This window comes from Anastrepha obliqua, chromosome 1 (genome assembly GCF_027943255.1).
Source record: "Anastrepha obliqua isolate idAnaObli1 chromosome 1, idAnaObli1_1.0, whole genome shotgun sequence".
Taxonomy (NCBI): Eukaryota; Metazoa; Arthropoda; class Insecta; order Diptera; family Tephritidae; genus Anastrepha; species Anastrepha obliqua.
Window position 1 is genome coordinate 154106141 of NC_072892.1, and position 18609 is coordinate 154124749.

An 18609-nucleotide genomic window follows, 5' to 3' on the forward strand; every position below is an offset into this window, starting at 1 on the left:
CGCACTCACACACTCATCCAATCAGTCGTAGTTCAAACGGTAACGAGGCGAACATTAGTGAAGGTTGCGCTGATTTTTTTCGTATATCACCAATACAATCTAATTTTTTTCGTAAACAATTCGCTGTTACAACCCCAGTTACATGATCTGATACGTTCAAATCTCGGACACGCCTCTAAAAATATTTTCACCATGGGCTTATATTATCCAGAATATAATAAATAACGCATTCCTAAATGCCGAAAGTGAAGACTTGAAACCGATGATCAAGAAATAATAACTATTCGTATTTTATTTAGTGCAATTTTCCTCAGAAATACCAGAAGTTATTAATAATTTTTTTTTCTTAAATTTTTGTTTTCTTAATTGTATTTCGGTGGAATTCCACACTACCAGTGATTAAGTGATTATTTTAATTCTCTCATACTTTGTAGCCTGAAAGAAAGAGTACAACCGGATACTTAAGCTGATGGCAAAGATCTGGACGAAGTAGAAAGTAGTTAAATGTTGAACTAGACTCTATCATTAAAGTATTAGAAAATCTAATAATAAAATAAATGCAAGAAATTCCATAGTGAAGTGAATATTATTGAAGCGAAAATATCAACAAAAATCGACAAATGCAGCAAAACCACAAACAGCTTCAAAAGTTGAAGCAACCACGAAACCAAGAACAGCAGCAAAAAGAACAAATTCACTACAGCCAAGAAGGATTGCTAGCAGCCGCGATGGTGAGAACCACCGATGCAAAAGTGGAAATAACAGCCACAGCAAAAAATACATACCATAGATCAATCATAACACCAAATTGGTTGGCAAATACAACACACGACACCAACAGCAGCAACAAAAATAGTCACACATCTGCTGCTACCTTCAACCACAAGCATTGCGTGCGAAATCGGCACAGTAGGGCAGCGCAAGCAAACAACTCATCTGCCACAAGAACATTTCGAACAGACGCTACAGTCGTCACCACACATTACCAGCGCATGCGAATGATGCTTAATAGCTGTCACTTGTTCGCCGGACGATGTCCAATGGCGCTGCTAATCGCCATCGTGCTGGCGATTGAATTTGTGACGCCAGTCATAATGGTGGACTTGTATGAAAGTACGACGCCAATGCAGCCAAGTAGCAATCATGGCAACAGTACACTGTACTCTGCCTCCGACGAGCACAGCAGCCAGATGGCATCAATTAACACCAGCAAATGGCAATCATTAGATGCGACAAGCAATAGCAGTTATAGCTGGAGCAATCATAGTCAAAGTGGCCAAGGTAGCTACAACGGCAGTGACAGCGCGCGCAACAATGGCGGCGATTCGATTTTCATGCGTTTCGCGAGACGTTTCTCCACCGGCAACGATTTATGGGATGACATTATACGCGATTGTTATATTCAACCAACCTTTAGTTGCTTCCAGAAGAATGTTTTTACCTATTTGAATGGTGCGCTTGACGCACACGACGTGAACGTGACGCAGCGACTGAAATTCTATCGCAATCAAGTGGATTATGCGGATATGCAACATGAACCAACGGAGGCGGCAGCGGCAAAGGATGGCAGCTCGGACGAGCAAAGTTCTGTGCTGTCCGATGACGAGCATTTGCTCACCAACGAGATTCCACATGAGGAAGGCCGGGCAGCAACAGGTAAGAGATATTTCTTTATTATTACGTGTTCATAGCTGTTCTTTCAGATGAGATTTTTTTTTTAATTATGCTAAAAAGAGAGCTTGGAATGTTTGCTTTCAAATCTGTAATATTTTAGTTCTAAGGTTTTATACTTATTAATAGGCCTTATTTATACAAGGTGGCGCTGAATTAATCATCTAATTTTGTTATTGAATAACTTTTTTACTAAATGAACAAAATGATTTTTAGTGATGGAAATGTTTATTTCGATCTTCACGCGTTGCATGACTTGTCTGCTTGTCTACTGCAGCTGTCTAGGTCCCAAGTGTCAATTATGATTTACGAACGATGCCGTTTCCATAAATTATTAATCATCTTATAAGATGATTCATTTTGCGCCACCTTGTATTAGATAAATAATTTATTAAAAATAAAACCGAAAATGAAATTTCGCCTGTCCATAAAAAAGATATGTAAATATCATTTAACATAAAAATTTGAAGATTTCTAAAAAAATTCGAAGCATCTGCTTGGTTAATAAAATAATTCTATGGAGCATAATTCAAAAAACGTATCGAAATTAAAAAAAAAAAATAAGAAAAAATTAAAGATTTGGTAAACAAATACCGAAATTTTAAATAAGTTTAAAGAAAAATTAACAAAAACCTATTTTTTTACCAAAAAAATTTTTCGAAAGAAATTTTTTTAGAACAGAATTAAAGAAAAATTAATAAAAAAAGTAAAGATTTGTTTGGTAAAAAATTCCGTAATTTTAGAATTCAAAGAAAAATTAAAAAGAATTTATTAACCAAAGAAATTACCAATATTTTTGAAAAAAAAAAGTTCAAAACTAAAAAATATCGAAATTTTAAAAAATAAGAAACCATTTAAATAAGTTTTTTACGAAAAAAATACCGAAGTTTGGAAAAATTAAAAAAAATCTTTCCCAAAAAACTACCGAAAAATTGAAAAAAAAAAATTATTTTTTAAATAAAATACTGGAATTTGAAAAAAATTTAAATCTTTCTTTAAATTTTATTTAAATTTTCGGTATTTTTTTACGTTTAAGTTTTTCGAATTTGTTTTCATTTTTTATCGGAAAATATCAAGGCAAGTTGAAGAGGTAGTAGCAGTAGAGCAAAACCAATATCTATTTTGTTCATACTTTGGTTTCTAAACTTTCAAAATACATAAAGAAATATTAACAGTTTAAACTTATTTAATCACAATTTGGGAGTTTAGAGACATAATAAAATAAAACTAAATCAAATCAGCTGCGCTACCGATACTACCTGTTCAATGGCCTTCAGAAAGTATGCAAACAATTCTATAGTTAGCACCATTTTTTCTTTTTTCAAAAAAAGAAGACTTACACGAAGAATGAAAAATTTTGTTACTTTTCAATATTTCCGCCCCCAATTTTACACAATTTATTCCACTGTACAGAAGAGTCTATTTGTGGAACAACATCAAGACGCACACCACAAATAGGAGGAGCAGCTCGGCCAAACACTTAACAGAAGCGTACGTATCATATTTTTTTTTATAGTAGAGCGTTGCAAAAAATTTCATCAAAATCGAAGCGAAAAAGTGTTTTGGCAGGCTGCCTTGACCCCATAAATTGTGAACAAATTTTCAAAGTGCAATCAGAGAAGCTTCGGCGCTTCAAAAGATCAATTGACTGAAGCTTCACTCCTTGTCATTTGATCTTGATAAGGTTGTAGTCCAAAATTTTCATGGAAAACACGTCACAGCGTGGACTACGAGAATAATGATTTCGGTAAACGCGTGGGACGGACTTATTGGTCTTAGTCGCATTTAACGATGTGTTGCCTAACAGGAGCAGAAATACTGTCGGGGGGCGATCGCTATTAGAAAAGACATATTACTTTGGGAAAGTTCGCGGCCATCTTCAGCTCACTAATGTGGGTCGAGGCTAAGTTAGTGTTGAAATAGATCAAATAACTGCCTGAATATTAATAATTAAACCAACAGAGGTATGAAATTTTAGTGTCATCATAAGTTTCACATTGCATGCGTGGATTCGATTTTTTGAGTGTAGCCAGGCGTTTTTTCCATGAACCAGATGGAGATAACTGGTGTAAGCGAAGCACCAATTTATGGATTCAGCGTGATTTCACGTTCCATTTCTTCTCGATATCGATTTAATATTAAATTTTTACCATCAACACTCTACAAAACCAGCTGAATACTTGGCTACAAAATATCCCTGGTTCAATATGGACAGCTCTGTACATAAAATTTGAATTCACGGAGCTGACATTATAAATACTGTTCCACTTACTTCGGACAAATGTGAGAAGAAGCAGTAGAACCTAAAAACAAAGGCTTACGAAATTATCGCGAGCATCATACACGCAAAAGCACAGGAAAATACGCTGTGAAACACTTTTCTGTTTGTCCAATCTGGTGATATCGTCTTTATCTAAAACTCACATTTATTTAAAAATAAAAATTTTTTTGGATAAAGAAGTACCTATTGCAATTTCTTTTTGGTAAAGGTATCGAATATGAAGAGCTTCGTTTAGATGAAAGCGACTCAGATTGTGACTGAAAAATAAATGAAATTTCATATAACATAAATGAGTTATAAAATATAATCAATAAAAAAACATTTTTTTGTTGTGTGTTAACGTTGTTTATTTGATATACTCTAACCCTTTATCTATCAAATTAAACCCTTTTTTGCACACTTCAACTTCTATAAAAATTTAAATAACAAAAAATGTCTTGTTCTTCTTGATTGGCGCGTTAACCGTTTACGTGGTTTTGGCCGAGTTTAACAAAGTGGTCAATGGGTTCTTTCTCGTGTTAACCGGCGCCATTTGTTTACACCAAGTGAAGCCAAGTCCTTTTCCATTTGATATTTTTTTCACGCAGAGGAGGCCTTCCTCTTCCTCAGCTACCAGAGCCGGAGCGCTTGTATCCATTCGGACGACATTGCCCAACCAACTTAGCCGCTGGGTTTTTATTCGCTGCGCTATGTCTATGTCGTTGAAAAGCTCAAACAGCATATTGCTCGATGCCTGCGATATTTGCCGTCGCCAAAGTGTAAAAGTCCAAAACTCATCCCCGGAATCTTTCTCTTAAGCACTTCACGGGGCGCCTGGATCTCTCTTATCGGGGTTCCTAGTCAAAAGAGGAAGAGTAAGAGTTTTATTAAATTTTTTATTTTTTTTTATGAAGAGGAGGTTTTCCGATGAAGTCTTATGCTTAAAACTTACATTAATTTTTCTATAATTTCATGAGTGATGTTACTGCCTACACGAAAATTTTCTAAAAATTCAGATTATATCAGAAAATTTCTAAATTTTGTTTAAAGTTTGAAAGCTTGAATTATGTGGTTTTAGTTAAAGAATAAGCAATATTTACAAAGAAATTACAAACGAATTCTACCACCAAAAACATTGTAAATAATAGAAAAAATCATCATTGATTCAATTTTGCACGCCACCCTTCTTCTTCTTCTTAGCGTCACAGTCCTTAGTGAACCAGTGCTTCCTTCACAGCTTCTTGCTTTAGATTGAGAAATAAGCAACTTTTATTAAACAATTAACTATAATTGAATTAGTTAGCGTCGTGATAATTTTAATTCGGTTTCATCTAAACTTACGTCTATTCGCTTCTTTTTTCTAGTCAACTAAGTTTTTAGATTACATCACAATTTCATTGGCAGCACTTGTGTAATTTTAAATGGCCTTATCCGCTAAGTATTTTTTTCATTTCCATAATACACACATAATATCATACATACATACACACATAAATACTGAAGTAACTGAGTGCGAATAGCAGCTAATTAAATAAAAGAAATTTAATTGCAAAAATGTCATTTACTATTTGCACACATCTCTATTACGGCCGACGCAAAACTTATCTGTCGTTGTGTAATATAGAAATAAAATATAAACATCAGACGACGTTTACGACATGTCCGCTCCATCAATTACTTTAAAGTACTTAAATGAACTCATTTGGTTAGTAAACAAATCGCGGTGAGTGTATAATGAAAGTTTTAACTTGCAACATAAGCAAAACGAAGCACAAAAACAACAATTAAAATCTTGTAACCACAAATGAATGACTCACTAAATTGCTTGGCTGACTTTGCCACAAAAAAAAGCAAAAAAAAAGAAATAAATTGAGCACCAAATAAAAAAGTTAAATCCCTCATCATTGGCAATGGATTGAAGAAGCGCGACGAATCAAAGAGCAATTACCTAAGTGAGACCTTAGAAAACTTCGTACAACTACTTATACGTCAAAGCATGCACAGATATATAGGTATGTATATATATGCTGCAGTGAAACAGCCAAATAGTTAGAAATAATACTAGCTTACATCTAGAATTTGCTACTGAAATCGAACTAGTCCAAAAAAGACAGAAAAAGTCCAGACTTTTACCGATTGCAAAACGATTTATTTGCGCCTATTTTAGTTGACTTTAACACTTTTTTACTTTTATTGTACAAGGTGGAGTCCAAAATAAACAAGACTGAGCTTTGTTCTGATAACTTCGAGTTTATTTATTCAAAATAGTCCCCTCTGGCCTCGATACACTGTACTGCGCGATCTAAAAGCTTTTCGTAAGAGTGTTTCAGGTCATTGACCGGAATCCGGAATGTCCTTTAGGATGTTGGTACAAGCCTTTTGGATGGCCTCTACGGACGCAGAACCTTTTCCTTTCATGGCCAAATGCAAATAGGTAGAAGTCATAGGAAGCCAAATCAGGCGAATACGGTGAGTAGTTGATGGTTAAAATGCGATTTATAGTCAAAACATCAGTCACAAGAGTAGCAATAATGGCCAGCTTCCTCCTTCACGGTATTCAGGGCGAATTCGACGAATTCGATGCAACAAACGCTCCAAAATGCCAAGATAGGGATACAGAATTGCATTGAAGGTTTGGCCTGTTAACACGAAATCCTTGTAGACAATTCCTTTGGAATCGTAAAAACAAATAAGCATCGACTTGATTTTTGACTTCCCCAAACACGAGTTTTTGGGTGGTGGCTCGTCTGGGTGGTGGCTCGCCTTCCATTCGGCACTTAATTTTGGAGGCTCCACGTTTCATCGCCGGTTACAATATTTTAAAGGAAGTTCTCATCTTTTCTTACCTCTTTAATGAGGTCTTTTTAATGTTGAATTCTAAGCAATTTTTGGTCCTCAGTTAACTTGTGCGGAATGAAACGTGCACAGACAATTCGTTAGCCCAAATGATGATTTAAAATGCGATAAATCGATATTTTGGAGATATCCAACTCAGATTCCATGAATTTCAACGATGATTTCGGTTCATTTTGATAAATTTACGAACAATTTCGATGGAGTTTTCGGTGATCACTGATTTTGGGCGGCCCGTATGTTCCTTGTCATTTATGTCCTCACAACCATCTCTGAAACGTGTAAACCACTCATGAACTCTGGCACGAGATAGACAATCATTGCCATAAACTTGTTTCATCAATTCATATGTTTCGGTAAACGTTTCACCGATTTTAAAACAAAATTTGATATTAGCTCTTTGTTCGAAACTCGTTTTTGTAGTGATAACACAAACATACTGACACTTTAGACCCAATAACTTCGCTTCCACTGAATCGAATGTCACCAAGCTTTCACTGGAAGTCTGCTAGTGATGTAGCTTCCAACGCACTACCTCAGTGAAAAGATGGCGCCATCAAAAACATTTTTATGACGTCAGTCTTGTTTATTTTGGACTTCACCTTGTGTACTGTAAACCATTAAAGCGAGTACATTTTTAATTGTAACAACAAAAAAACATTTAATAATATTGGGAAACACCCTGCAGGGCAGCAGAATTAGGTTTTAAATTTTAAAATTTTTACTCCTAACCAACAAGCGTATGAGTGGGGAGTGTTCAGCGTTAGCTTCTTTATTAGTGAGGGTTATTTGGTCACGATGTCGCAGTGGACGGATGATTAACGTGGGTGCGCAATCGAAGTGTAATTCAAGGCCACTGATTCATGTGCAACTGCTCGTCATAGATTTTGTTCGCTATTGTAGATTGCACCGCTTCAAAATTCCAATCGGGCAAGCGCTTAGTTCTAACAACTACAATTTGCGTAAAAATGCTTACAACACATTGTTGGAACGATTTCGTTATTAGTCACATAAATAATTGAGCTCACTTTTAAAACATTAGCAGCCGTTTCACAGTACCAATATGACGGTTTGGTGTCAGTTGCTGGATTGTCCAGCAGTGGAATAATTGGACCACAATTTTTTGAAAATTATCGAGGGCAAACAGTTTTTTTGTAAACTCGGCCAAAATCGCTTAAGCAGTTATCGCGCCAATCAAGAAGGAGAAAATGGAACGAACTATATTTTTTTAATAATATAATTTACATTAAAAAAAAAATAAATCCAGAAGTAGTCGAAATATGTCAATAAAACTTTTCCAAATTTTGTTTTGTGTTACATGGAAGAAAATTCTCAACATCCTATGATCGCAAAAAGAAGGTTCAGAAACCAACTCGATTTTTGAACGACTTCAAACTTACACTTTATTATTCTAGAATTGAATGGGGTATAAAAAACCATAACTTGAAATTTTCTCAAGATTCTGATAAAAAAGTTGGAAATTTGCATAACAATTTTTTTTTTAAATACGAAAAAGTTTTAATATTTTTTAGAGAATATGGAGCAAAGAGTTAAAAGATTTTTGTTGTTGAATGTAGTAAACTTTTATAACAAAAAAAAATAATAAAAAAGTTGAATATACAAAGAATAGCTAAAACTTGGAAATTCGTCCCATTCCTAATATTTCGAACAGAGGTTTATAAGAACAATTATTTTCGGCCAATAACAAGAGAACATCCTTCCTTCAGCACACACTCATTCACACTCACACAAAGAGAACTTGGCGATGGTAATGGCAATGGTTGTACGGGTTAGGCTAAGACCTTTACGCACTGCGACCAAATTGATCTATTTTGCGCTCCTAATTAGTTAATTATAATTATTTAGTATACCGAGGAATCGAACCAGCTCCTTAGGAGGGAGCAATTGCAGGTCTCCTCTAGTAGGTACGAACCCAGGATTCTGTGTCTCCTGTGGCCTAATGCCTCACAGTTGGTGATTAAGGGGGGCCTTATCAGTGACTTCAAAAAAAGGTGTTTTTTCTCAAATTTTTTTCGAGGCGAAAAAAGCGACACACAGGAAAAATCTTTTGCATTTATTTTAAGGCATGATTGAAGAGTAATAAACAATTTTTAACATAAATAAAAAAACAAAATGGCTGACATATGAGGGATCTCGCACAGCTTCTAGTTGCGCGCTAGTAAACGTCGTGTAAGATTGCGGTCGTAGTTTTCACCAGAAACACAAAAGAAAAATATTGTCTTATTCAGAAGGCCTTCCCGCATATAATAGACCACTCTTGTATAAGAATATGAAAACATGAACACACAATTAATTATTGAAAAAAAGTGCTTTATTTCTCTTTTTTTTCAAAAAAGGTGTTAAATAACATTAAAATATGATTTTTTTTGTATTTTGTTAGTTAATTAGTTGCGCATTTTAAATATCTTTATTAACTAATATTTAAATTGTCAAAAACATCGTTTCAAAAGAAAATGTGTTTCAAAGTTTTCAGAAGGTAGACAGTATACTCACACGAGGGACGGTACACAGGCCTGTAACTCAGAAATCACTTTGAATTCCGCTATAAAATTTTGAGGGCATATTCTCCTATAATATACCTATCTATTGCAGTAAAAAAATCGATTTTGTTAAGCCGACTGACAAGAGGCCCCCTTAAGTGTTCCATAGACTCCTCTTCATCACAGCAGAACCTGCATAATCTTGTACTTGATAATCCTATTGTGTTAAAGTGTTTATTACAGGCAAAGTGATCTGTAAGAGCTTCATAGAGTAAACTGAGGCACTTTTTATATTAGGGTTAGAGCAGATTTTGTTCTGTTGGCACTGAATTTCAAAAACTTTATGGAGTGATTAAGGCCGCTTGTGCCGTTCCAGTATTCCCTGATTTTAGTTTGGGCCCATTTTTTGGTTTCCTGTTTAATATTATTTTTTAAAGCCGAAAAATGGATTTGGTTCAATAAATAGCCCCTTTTTTGGCATAAAAGTACTTGATGATACTACCTGATTTCTTCCCTAACAAACTGATAAGTTCTTTCAGTGACATATTCTGGCTACCGAGGTCGCGCGATCTGAACCATATGGAATTTTTTCTTGCGGGCGTATCTCAAAATAAAGACTATGAAACAACACCAGCGACCATAACTGCACTAAAGAAAATATAGTTCGCGATCTTAATGACATCCGCACATCACTTCCCCAGCGAGTGGCACCGAGTACGGAGACCAGAAATAATTAAAAAAATTAAGTTCGCACTTATTTTCTTTGTATGAAATTGTTAGTAATTTTTTTTCTAACTTCTAATGCCTAATTCTGCCACTGACCCCCTGTATTCTTTATTGCACTTGAAATATTATACTTTTGTTAAAATATAATATAATGAAAAATGCTTTTATTTAATCTTACGAAGATAAAAATTTTGAAATATTTATGTATGTATATATCATCATCATCGCTTCCTGTTTCTCGCACTGGAGCATAGGGCCTCAGTAAAACACCTCCAACTGATTCTATTTTTTGAAGGAGCTTGATTTCGTTCCAGGTTTTTCCTGACGTTTCAACTCCCTTCTGGACAGTTCTAATCCAAGATATTTTTTGGCGGCCAACCTTGCGAGCACCTTGTGGATTCCAATCCAGTGCTTGACGACAAATTTTATTTGCGTCCTTGCGAAACGCCTCCACCTCCACTTTCGTAGTTTTATCATGTTAGCTACCGGCTGGATTCTGCACTTCGCGCATAGGTGGTCGCTACTTATGGATCTTCAATATCCTGCGTAAACATCTGTTCACACAGCTTTCCATTTTGATTTCGACTCAATTATTTGTGAGCCAGGTTTCCGATCCATACAATAGTACTGATAGTAGATTTGTCTTAAAGATCCATAATTTTGTATGTACGCTGAGTACTCTAGGATCAGATAGCTCGGAGCTGTGCATAGCGCCGTTCACTTTATTAATTCTGGTGATAACGTCTAGTTTCGCAATGTCTTCAGTGGCAATGATACTTCATAAGTAGGTAAAGGTGTCAAAATTCTCAAACCTACATTTCCTTTCCATCAACACTTTGGCAATGGGAGGCTAATATTCTTAACAAATCTAAGGTTACTAAATAAAAATGTGTGATATTACAAATTATACTTAATAAAAAGGAGTTTATCTCTCAAATTAGTGGCATGCAAATCAATCTCAAACTAGTGGCATTTGGCCCTTAAATGGACCAGTATTTTAATTGTCCACTTTTCAACTAGTATGCGACTGGTATGTTTCAGATCGAAATCGAAATCTGTAATTGGCCCTCTCGCAGAGCATGCACTTATTAAAAATACCAGCTACTTTAAAAAAAGTCAATTATCAGACTAGTTGGATCTGCGCCTCATACTAGTTGTGAAGCAGTTTACAACTAATACCGTTGACTACAGGGTGTAAACTAACGTAAAATCACTTAATCATTTGCTTCGATATTTGTTCAGTTGGAATTTCCACATAAATTCGGTTTCGGACTGGCCAAGCAATCAGCCATCTACATTTGCTCACACACACATACACATACAAATTATGTGCGTAGCACTACTGACAGACATGCATACGTCGATGTGTACGTGCATACGCTGATTAGTGAAAGTTTTGCAGCTAAAAGTGAATTTCTGCTCAGAAGAAGCTGCTGCAGCAAACAGTCAACAGCAGCGGCGCTTAGAAGATAATGAAGAAGCTGAAGATAAAACGAAAAATCAAAACAAAAAAAATAAAAAATAAACAAATTAATGCGAATCACGAATAATGCGTTTGAGTGAAGAAAATAGCAAAGAAGATCAACGTCGATCAGCACGTAAAAGCCTTCACATTCACACTTAGCAAACAGCCTTCCAAAAACTAATGTGGCTGCTTGCATATATACCATATAAATGTACTATGTGTGTGTGTGTGTAGTTATGTGAATGACGATGAAATCAAGTGCTTGTATGTGACGCCGATAAAAGCGGGCAGCGTAATATTATTAGCATAAATTACAATAACAACAACAACTATATACTGAGAGTGAATTTTATATGAAAACGAAAGTGATTTTGATAATATGAAAGTGAATTGAATGCGGCTTAAAAGAGTTTGTTGAATAGTAAGTGATAAGCATCAACTATTTCATCTTGCATTTATTCTTTATTGACACTAAACCAACCAGAGCGATCAATTGATCGCTTTTGAGACTGCAATCAAAATTATTAAATTTCAGGTTTTTATTTTTCTTGAACTTACTGCATGACTTTTTCTATAATACATACATAGCTGCTTAATTTCTCAATATAAATAGATTTCTCTTCTTTCGTTTTTCCTAATAATAATATGAACTCTACCGTTGTCTATCCTGAGCGGTCTTTTGACCGCTAGAATATATATGAAATTTTATGAAGTTATCTGCGCAGAAAAATATCAAACTTAACACAAAAACTGTAGTTTTCGAAGAAAATGTCATCCAATTGTGTTTTAGGAAAACGCCATGTGCTTACAGTTTGCTTTATGCTGGGCACAGAGCGACTGCTAGTAACTCACGAGGTGAGGCAAAATAGTGATCATTCAAATTAGATTACTGGCTCTGTGTCCGGCATTACAAATATTTGCGACGGGATTAGTTCTATTTGTAAACCTAGTCTGCGGTTGTGTTCGCCTCTTTGTGATGCTGATGAAGTTCATCAGATTTTTGTTATCAAGACCTGCTATATCAGCGCAGAAAAGAATTGAGAACCAATATGCCCGAATCTTAGTCCCGCGAGAGCTGGTCAGCTAAGGAGCAGGTGCTGAGATGATTCCACCTCATCCTCCATACAGCTGACGTAAAAAGAACTCGAAGTAATTCCGAGCCTCACGGCATGTATACCCCGCGAGCAGTGCCCCGTGAGAACGCCCAGGAAATTTGAGAGATGAGATTTTGTCATTGAATCTCGCTTCGTACGTGCAGGTCAATCAGCCTCTCAAGGGTTTTCAGCAAGACAGATGAGACTCTGATTGCCCTAAAATCCACATGTCTCCCATGTGAGCTCTTGGCAGCCTTGGGTATGAACACAACTCTCACAGCCCGCCAAGTGCCCGGTATATAGCCCCTTGCTATGCAGCTCGCATAGATAGGGCTCAGCCAGCCCAACATTATGATGGGCACCATAAGGTGTGAATTTTCGTTAATACTTGACCAGGGAACTATGAATCATATAAAAATGTGCACAGAATCAGAAGCACGTCGAGTTTTTGGCTCCAAATAGTAGGAGTATAACTTTAGAAGAGTTAGATGCTTTCATTGCAATTTTATTTCCACGTGGTGCATATGAAATAAGAAACTTGAACGTTTCATATTTATGGAATAAGAAATGGAGCGCTGCATTTTTTTCACGCACAATGAACAGAAATCGTTTCAAAGAAATTATGCGATTTATTCGTTTTGATAGAAAAAGCGAGCGGAATCAGCGTCTGCAGACTGACAAATTTGCCCTCATCTCCAAGGTATGGAATGCATTTATAGAAAATAGTCAAAACTGATACAAACCAGGTGCAAACATCACTGTTGATGAACAGCTATTTGCGACAAAATCAAGATGCCGATTTACGCAAAATATGCCCAATAAACCCGAACCAAGATGCACAGCACAAAATCTAAATCTAATAGATGGGCAGGTATTTTTGAACATTCTGGATTTAGCTTCTATAAATGCTTGGATTTTATATAAGCAAACAACTGGAGAAAGGATATCACGACAAGAATTTTTATTTGCCTCCGAATACGGCGTTATACATGAACAAGAAAAAATGGAAAGTGTGGCGAAAACTTTAGCAGATTCCGCTACAATTCTGAAAGACGGAAAACGTGTTCAAATTGGAGATTGCAAAAAACAAAAAAAAAAAAAAACCATAAACATTTGTGCTACAGGGAAAAAATATGTTTTTGGAGAATGTTTAGGGAGAGAACCGCCATCTGTAAAAAGTGCGACAACGAATACATTTTATTTTAGAATGTATGTAAATTACTGAAGTTACTTAAAATTTTTCAGTTTCGAGCCTTATTTCCAAAAATGTACTCCTAAAGCCCGAAAAATAAATGTTTTTTAATTATTCTATGATAATTATTTTGTGTTTATTTTTTATGCTAAATTCTGTATTAATTACACAGGCCGACAGCATCTCAGACCCAGAAACCGGACTATATATTTTCAAAGGTTTATGATGCGCTGAATCCAAATCTGGCCTCAGAATTGCTCTATCAGCTCTGGTTTTCGAGATATCCTAACCTAAAAGTGCAAAAAACACCGTTTTTGCCCATATTTGAGGTTATGTAGCCTTGCAGATATTTTCTTTCACCAAAATTAAAGGATGGCATCTTTAAATCTTTTTTCAAATGGCGTTGAGTTTGCTCAAATATCATTTTTTTCGCTGAGATATCGCATTTTGAAATTTTCATGTTTCTAAATTTTCCTACACCTGAAAATCGATTGAGATAACATAGACATGATATAGTCGATGATTAATTTTCTTGAATTGAGTATTATTTTTCTTAAAATTTTGTCTCACACCATAAGTGTGCTACCTCACCAAACCCCTACACTATCTAACCCACGGGTACCGAGTCACAGACAGCCCTAACCCTAGTAATCAAAATGCGATATCTCAGCGAAAAAAAATGAGGCCAGATTTGGATTCAGCGCATCATAAACCTTCAGAAATATATAGTCTGATTTCTGAGTCTGAATGTTGGTTAAATTTTGTCGGACTGTGTTACAAACAACTGGAAAAGACTACAAGGTTTATTTCAAAGGCGGTTATTTCACCGCCATCTGTAGAAGTAGATATATATTTATAACATGTCGGTAGGTTTAATGTTAAAAACTAAAAATTCGCATCAAAACTACGTTCAGCAAGCTTCGCATTTGGAATAAGGGGCTAGTCAGAGGCCCAAAAAATTTATGATTTTCAATGATTTTTTTTTGCTAGTCAGTTGCTTTATTTTAATATACAAAAATAAAAACATAGCATTAAAACATCAAGTTTCGACTTGACTTTAGCAAAATTTCAAAACAACATTAATAATTGTAAAAGCTATCGCTGTTTGTGTGTAGCCCGTTTCTCCAGAAGTCCCCTACGGGGATTATCACAAGTCCTTGGAGATTCATCTAAACTCCATCGGACAAGAGAAATTAGTTTTATTGATAGATAATCTTGTGCCTCACCGAAGCTTTTTTCAAAAAATATTTTTCAGATTTTCGAGAAAAAAAAACCGACAATTAATTGTTAAAAAAAAAATCGAAATTTCGAAAAAAAAAATCCTTCGATCAGGCACGAATTTTTCAAAAGTGGTATAAATTTTATTGAAATCTACCAAGCGGCTTTTAAGTTACAGTGATCACCAGTTCAAAAACTACAGTTTTGAGAAAACTGGATTTTTATGGTTTTGCCTTCGAGCTCCGGAGTGCCCGAGCGCCCTTTGTTAATTGTTGACTAACCCGAAAAGTATTTGTCGGATTCACTTTACATTGTCACACAATACGAGTATTTTTAAGAAATTATACTTTCTCTTATATTCCGGCCAGAGCTCTTCATAGTTCTGAAAATCTCTTTATGCTCGAAATACTCTTATTACTAGAGGCTTAATGAAGTTTAATACAATTTTTAAATTTGTTGACTTAGATTTTTAATTTCCAAAAGATCGCCTATTGAAACTTTTCAGTATTTGTTAAGAACAGTTGTACTTTGTTTAATACTTATTAACCTTAAAATATGCCTACAAATCTATTAGATTCAATGACTTAATAAATTAATAAATAAATAAGTAAAATACATAATTGGAATAATCCCGAGTTATCGCTGAGTTGAACTTAATAGTACTTGATTTAGCTTTGCTGAGCATACCAGATAATTTCTCCCCAACATAAATAAATAAATTTTAATCAGAATCCTTCTATCGGAGCTCACTAAAGTTCAACTCATTAAATTTGTGTATCTTCAACGTATCAGCACCAACGGACTTGGTTACAGCAAGGGCGTCAAAGGAATTCATTAGAATTCTGCACGAATGGCAAAATCAAGCTTTGTTCATATAATGCAAATAATTGGTCATGCAATTAACTAAGGTTACCCGGCTTGCACCAGTTCACGCAACGCAAATGTAGCAGATGCGACGTGAAGCGCGCGTAGCTTGACACAAAAGATTACCCTGGGTCACCTCCTGTGTCAGTGTACAGCATTTTTCAGATTGCGGCCAAGCAGCTTTTGTTTTAAGTTCTTCCCAACTTAACGGATACTGCGGATTACTGGTTCAGCAATCTAGAAGGTTCGGCACTCAAAGTGTAACCACTTAAAAAGGTCTTAAATTTGGTTCGGAAAATTAGTTTTACAAGGTGGGCCATGTAAAATTTGCTTTTTGAATCGGCTATAAAAAAAACTAATCAATATTTTTTCAAACTTTTTTTTTATTTCGAAGATTGAACATTGTCATTTATGAATGAAAAATAATATCGTTCAAATGACTGCCGCGACTGGCTTTACAGTAGCCCATTCGGTCGTGTTTTAAAGCATCAATCGTCTATGGATGGTTCGCATAGCATTTGTCCTTAACGGCTCCCCACAAAAAATAGTCCAACGGGCTTAAATCACACCTCCGAGGCGGCCAATTGATATCGGAGTTTCGGCTGATTATTCGGTTTTCAAAAACGGTAGCCAAAAGTTCGAATGTAACTTTGGCAGTGTGACAAGTTGCACCATCCTGTTGAAACCAAATGTCGTCCATGTCATCCTCTTCAATTTTTGGATACAACTCGTTGAGCATGTCACGGTAACGCTCGCCATTTACTGTAACCGCGGCTCCTCGCTCATTTTCGAAAAAAAATGGCCCGATGATGCCGCCAGATCAAAAAGCGCACCAAACAGTGACTCGTTGTGGATGCATTTGCTTCTCTACAGTAACGTGTGGATTTTCTGAGCCCCAAATCCGACAATTTTGCTTATTGACGTAGCCACCGAAGTGAAAATGAGCTTCATCAAAAAAGATGAAATTTTTTTTTCAAATTTCTCACAGTTTGAGAAGGCTCACCACTTTGGAAATCGGTTTTCAATATTTCCCAATTTTATTCAAGCGTATAGCGTCCCATTTCGTAAATGTCAAACCTTTAAGTAAATTATGAACACATTTGACATGTCATTTGTGTTACCATTCTCAAAAAAAATAGGTGGTTCAAAAAACAAACGCTATATGGCCAACCCTATATTAAATTCAAATTAAAAAATGTGTGAAATAATACAAAATTAAGAATCAATTTACTTTTGCTTGATATGACTACCTTTTACCTTGACTATGGCCTTGAGACGGTCCAGGAACGAATCGCAAGCTGCCCGAATGTGACTAGCAGGTATTGTGGCCCACTCGCGGTCAATGGCTTTTTTCATCGCCTCGATATTGGTGAATTTTCCGCTCGGACCTTGCACTCCAAAATCCCAAAAGAGAATAATCCATCGGATTCGTGTCTGGTGAATTTGAGAGCCATTGTGTGGACGTTATGAAGTTCGGAACGTCGTTTTTAGCCATTCTTAGTTCACTCAAGCTTTGTGAAACGGTGCTAAGCCATATTGAAACGTCCACGATCTACCACCGAAATGTTTGCCAGCCCACGGTTTCAAAGAAACCTCCTTCGCAAAATAATCGCTTTCGGTCAAGCGAAGCAACTCCTTCTTTCTTTCAGGTCTTCCTTGTTGCTGTTTTGGTGTGAGATCATCCGCCTTTTGGATCTTGTGAGGCTTGACTTTGAGATCATTTTTCAGTATGCGGCGGATGGCACGGTATTTTCAGTTCATTCACCATTTGATTGGCACTTCATCGGGGATTTCACTCAAGTCACTTCTTTAAGTCACAATTTGAATCATTTCACGTCACTTTGAAGTCTTCTGATGACCACCTCCATGACGTTTCGCGATGCTACCAGTATCAATGTAACGAGTAATGGTGCGATAAACAAAATCTTTATTTATTTTATGGTGTTCGAGTTCACGAACAATCGCTGGATGTGATTTTCCAGCCAAATATAATGCAATTGCATTAAAATCGCTTAAAATCCATTACTGATTTTCTTTTTTCGCATTTACTCTCGGCAAAATTCTTTGACGAATAGTTGTTGTCTGTTGGTTAATTTACGGTAATCGATCAACTTTTTTCACTTTAGTGTAAAACTCACAACAGTGTAAAATTGGACGAGTAAAAAATGTAACGTATTTCTATAAGCCAGTAAGTTGTTTCAAGTGACCAGAATTTAACAGCAAAAGAAGCGTAGGATTGTCATAAAATGATAAGCTACATAAAACCTTCTTTACAGCTTCGAAATTAGAATCGCTCTCATTTGGAGACCTTCAAAAAGAATTTATGAGAAACGCTCTGTCGTCCCTTGATTTCTCCGGGCCGTTCACGTCATGTGATCAACTATTCTTTCAATCAGATGCTAAATTTTATTTACGGCTCCTTTACTTTTACATTTGGCACTCTGCAAGTGCTCATCTCTAATACCAACTGTGCGAAGACTTATGAAGAAACCTGCGTTGTTATATGTAAAATTAGCAAGAAAAAAAATGTCAACTGCAGGCTAAACAAAGCAACGGCGGCATTCGGACGAAACTACGAATATTCGGCCAAAAAACACTTGAAGAAGGTCGATGCTGCGAAGTGCTACGAAAAATGGCATCATTTGAATGTCCACTATCATCGCGTCCATGGGCTGTCGTACAAGAATTAAAATTTTCAAGGACTCGCTCACACGTCATCGCATTGAGTTCAGCGGTCCCAACCCGAATATTGTGTTTCAGCTCTG

The 18609-nt window shown here is 36.0% G+C and overlaps 1 protein-coding gene across 1 annotated transcript in view; it reads left to right on the forward strand.

Moving 5' to 3' along the window:
- Window positions 1-620: 620 nt before the first annotated feature.
- The window catches only part of LOC129246261 (uncharacterized), a 122018-nt gene continuing 104029 nt past the window's right edge, over window positions 621-18609 (forward strand). The window contains exon 1 of the mRNA XM_054885350.1: window positions 621-1656. Within this exon, the coding sequence (XP_054741325.1) occupies window positions 621-1656 (1036 nt within the window). The remainder of the gene's footprint in view (window positions 1657-18609) is intronic.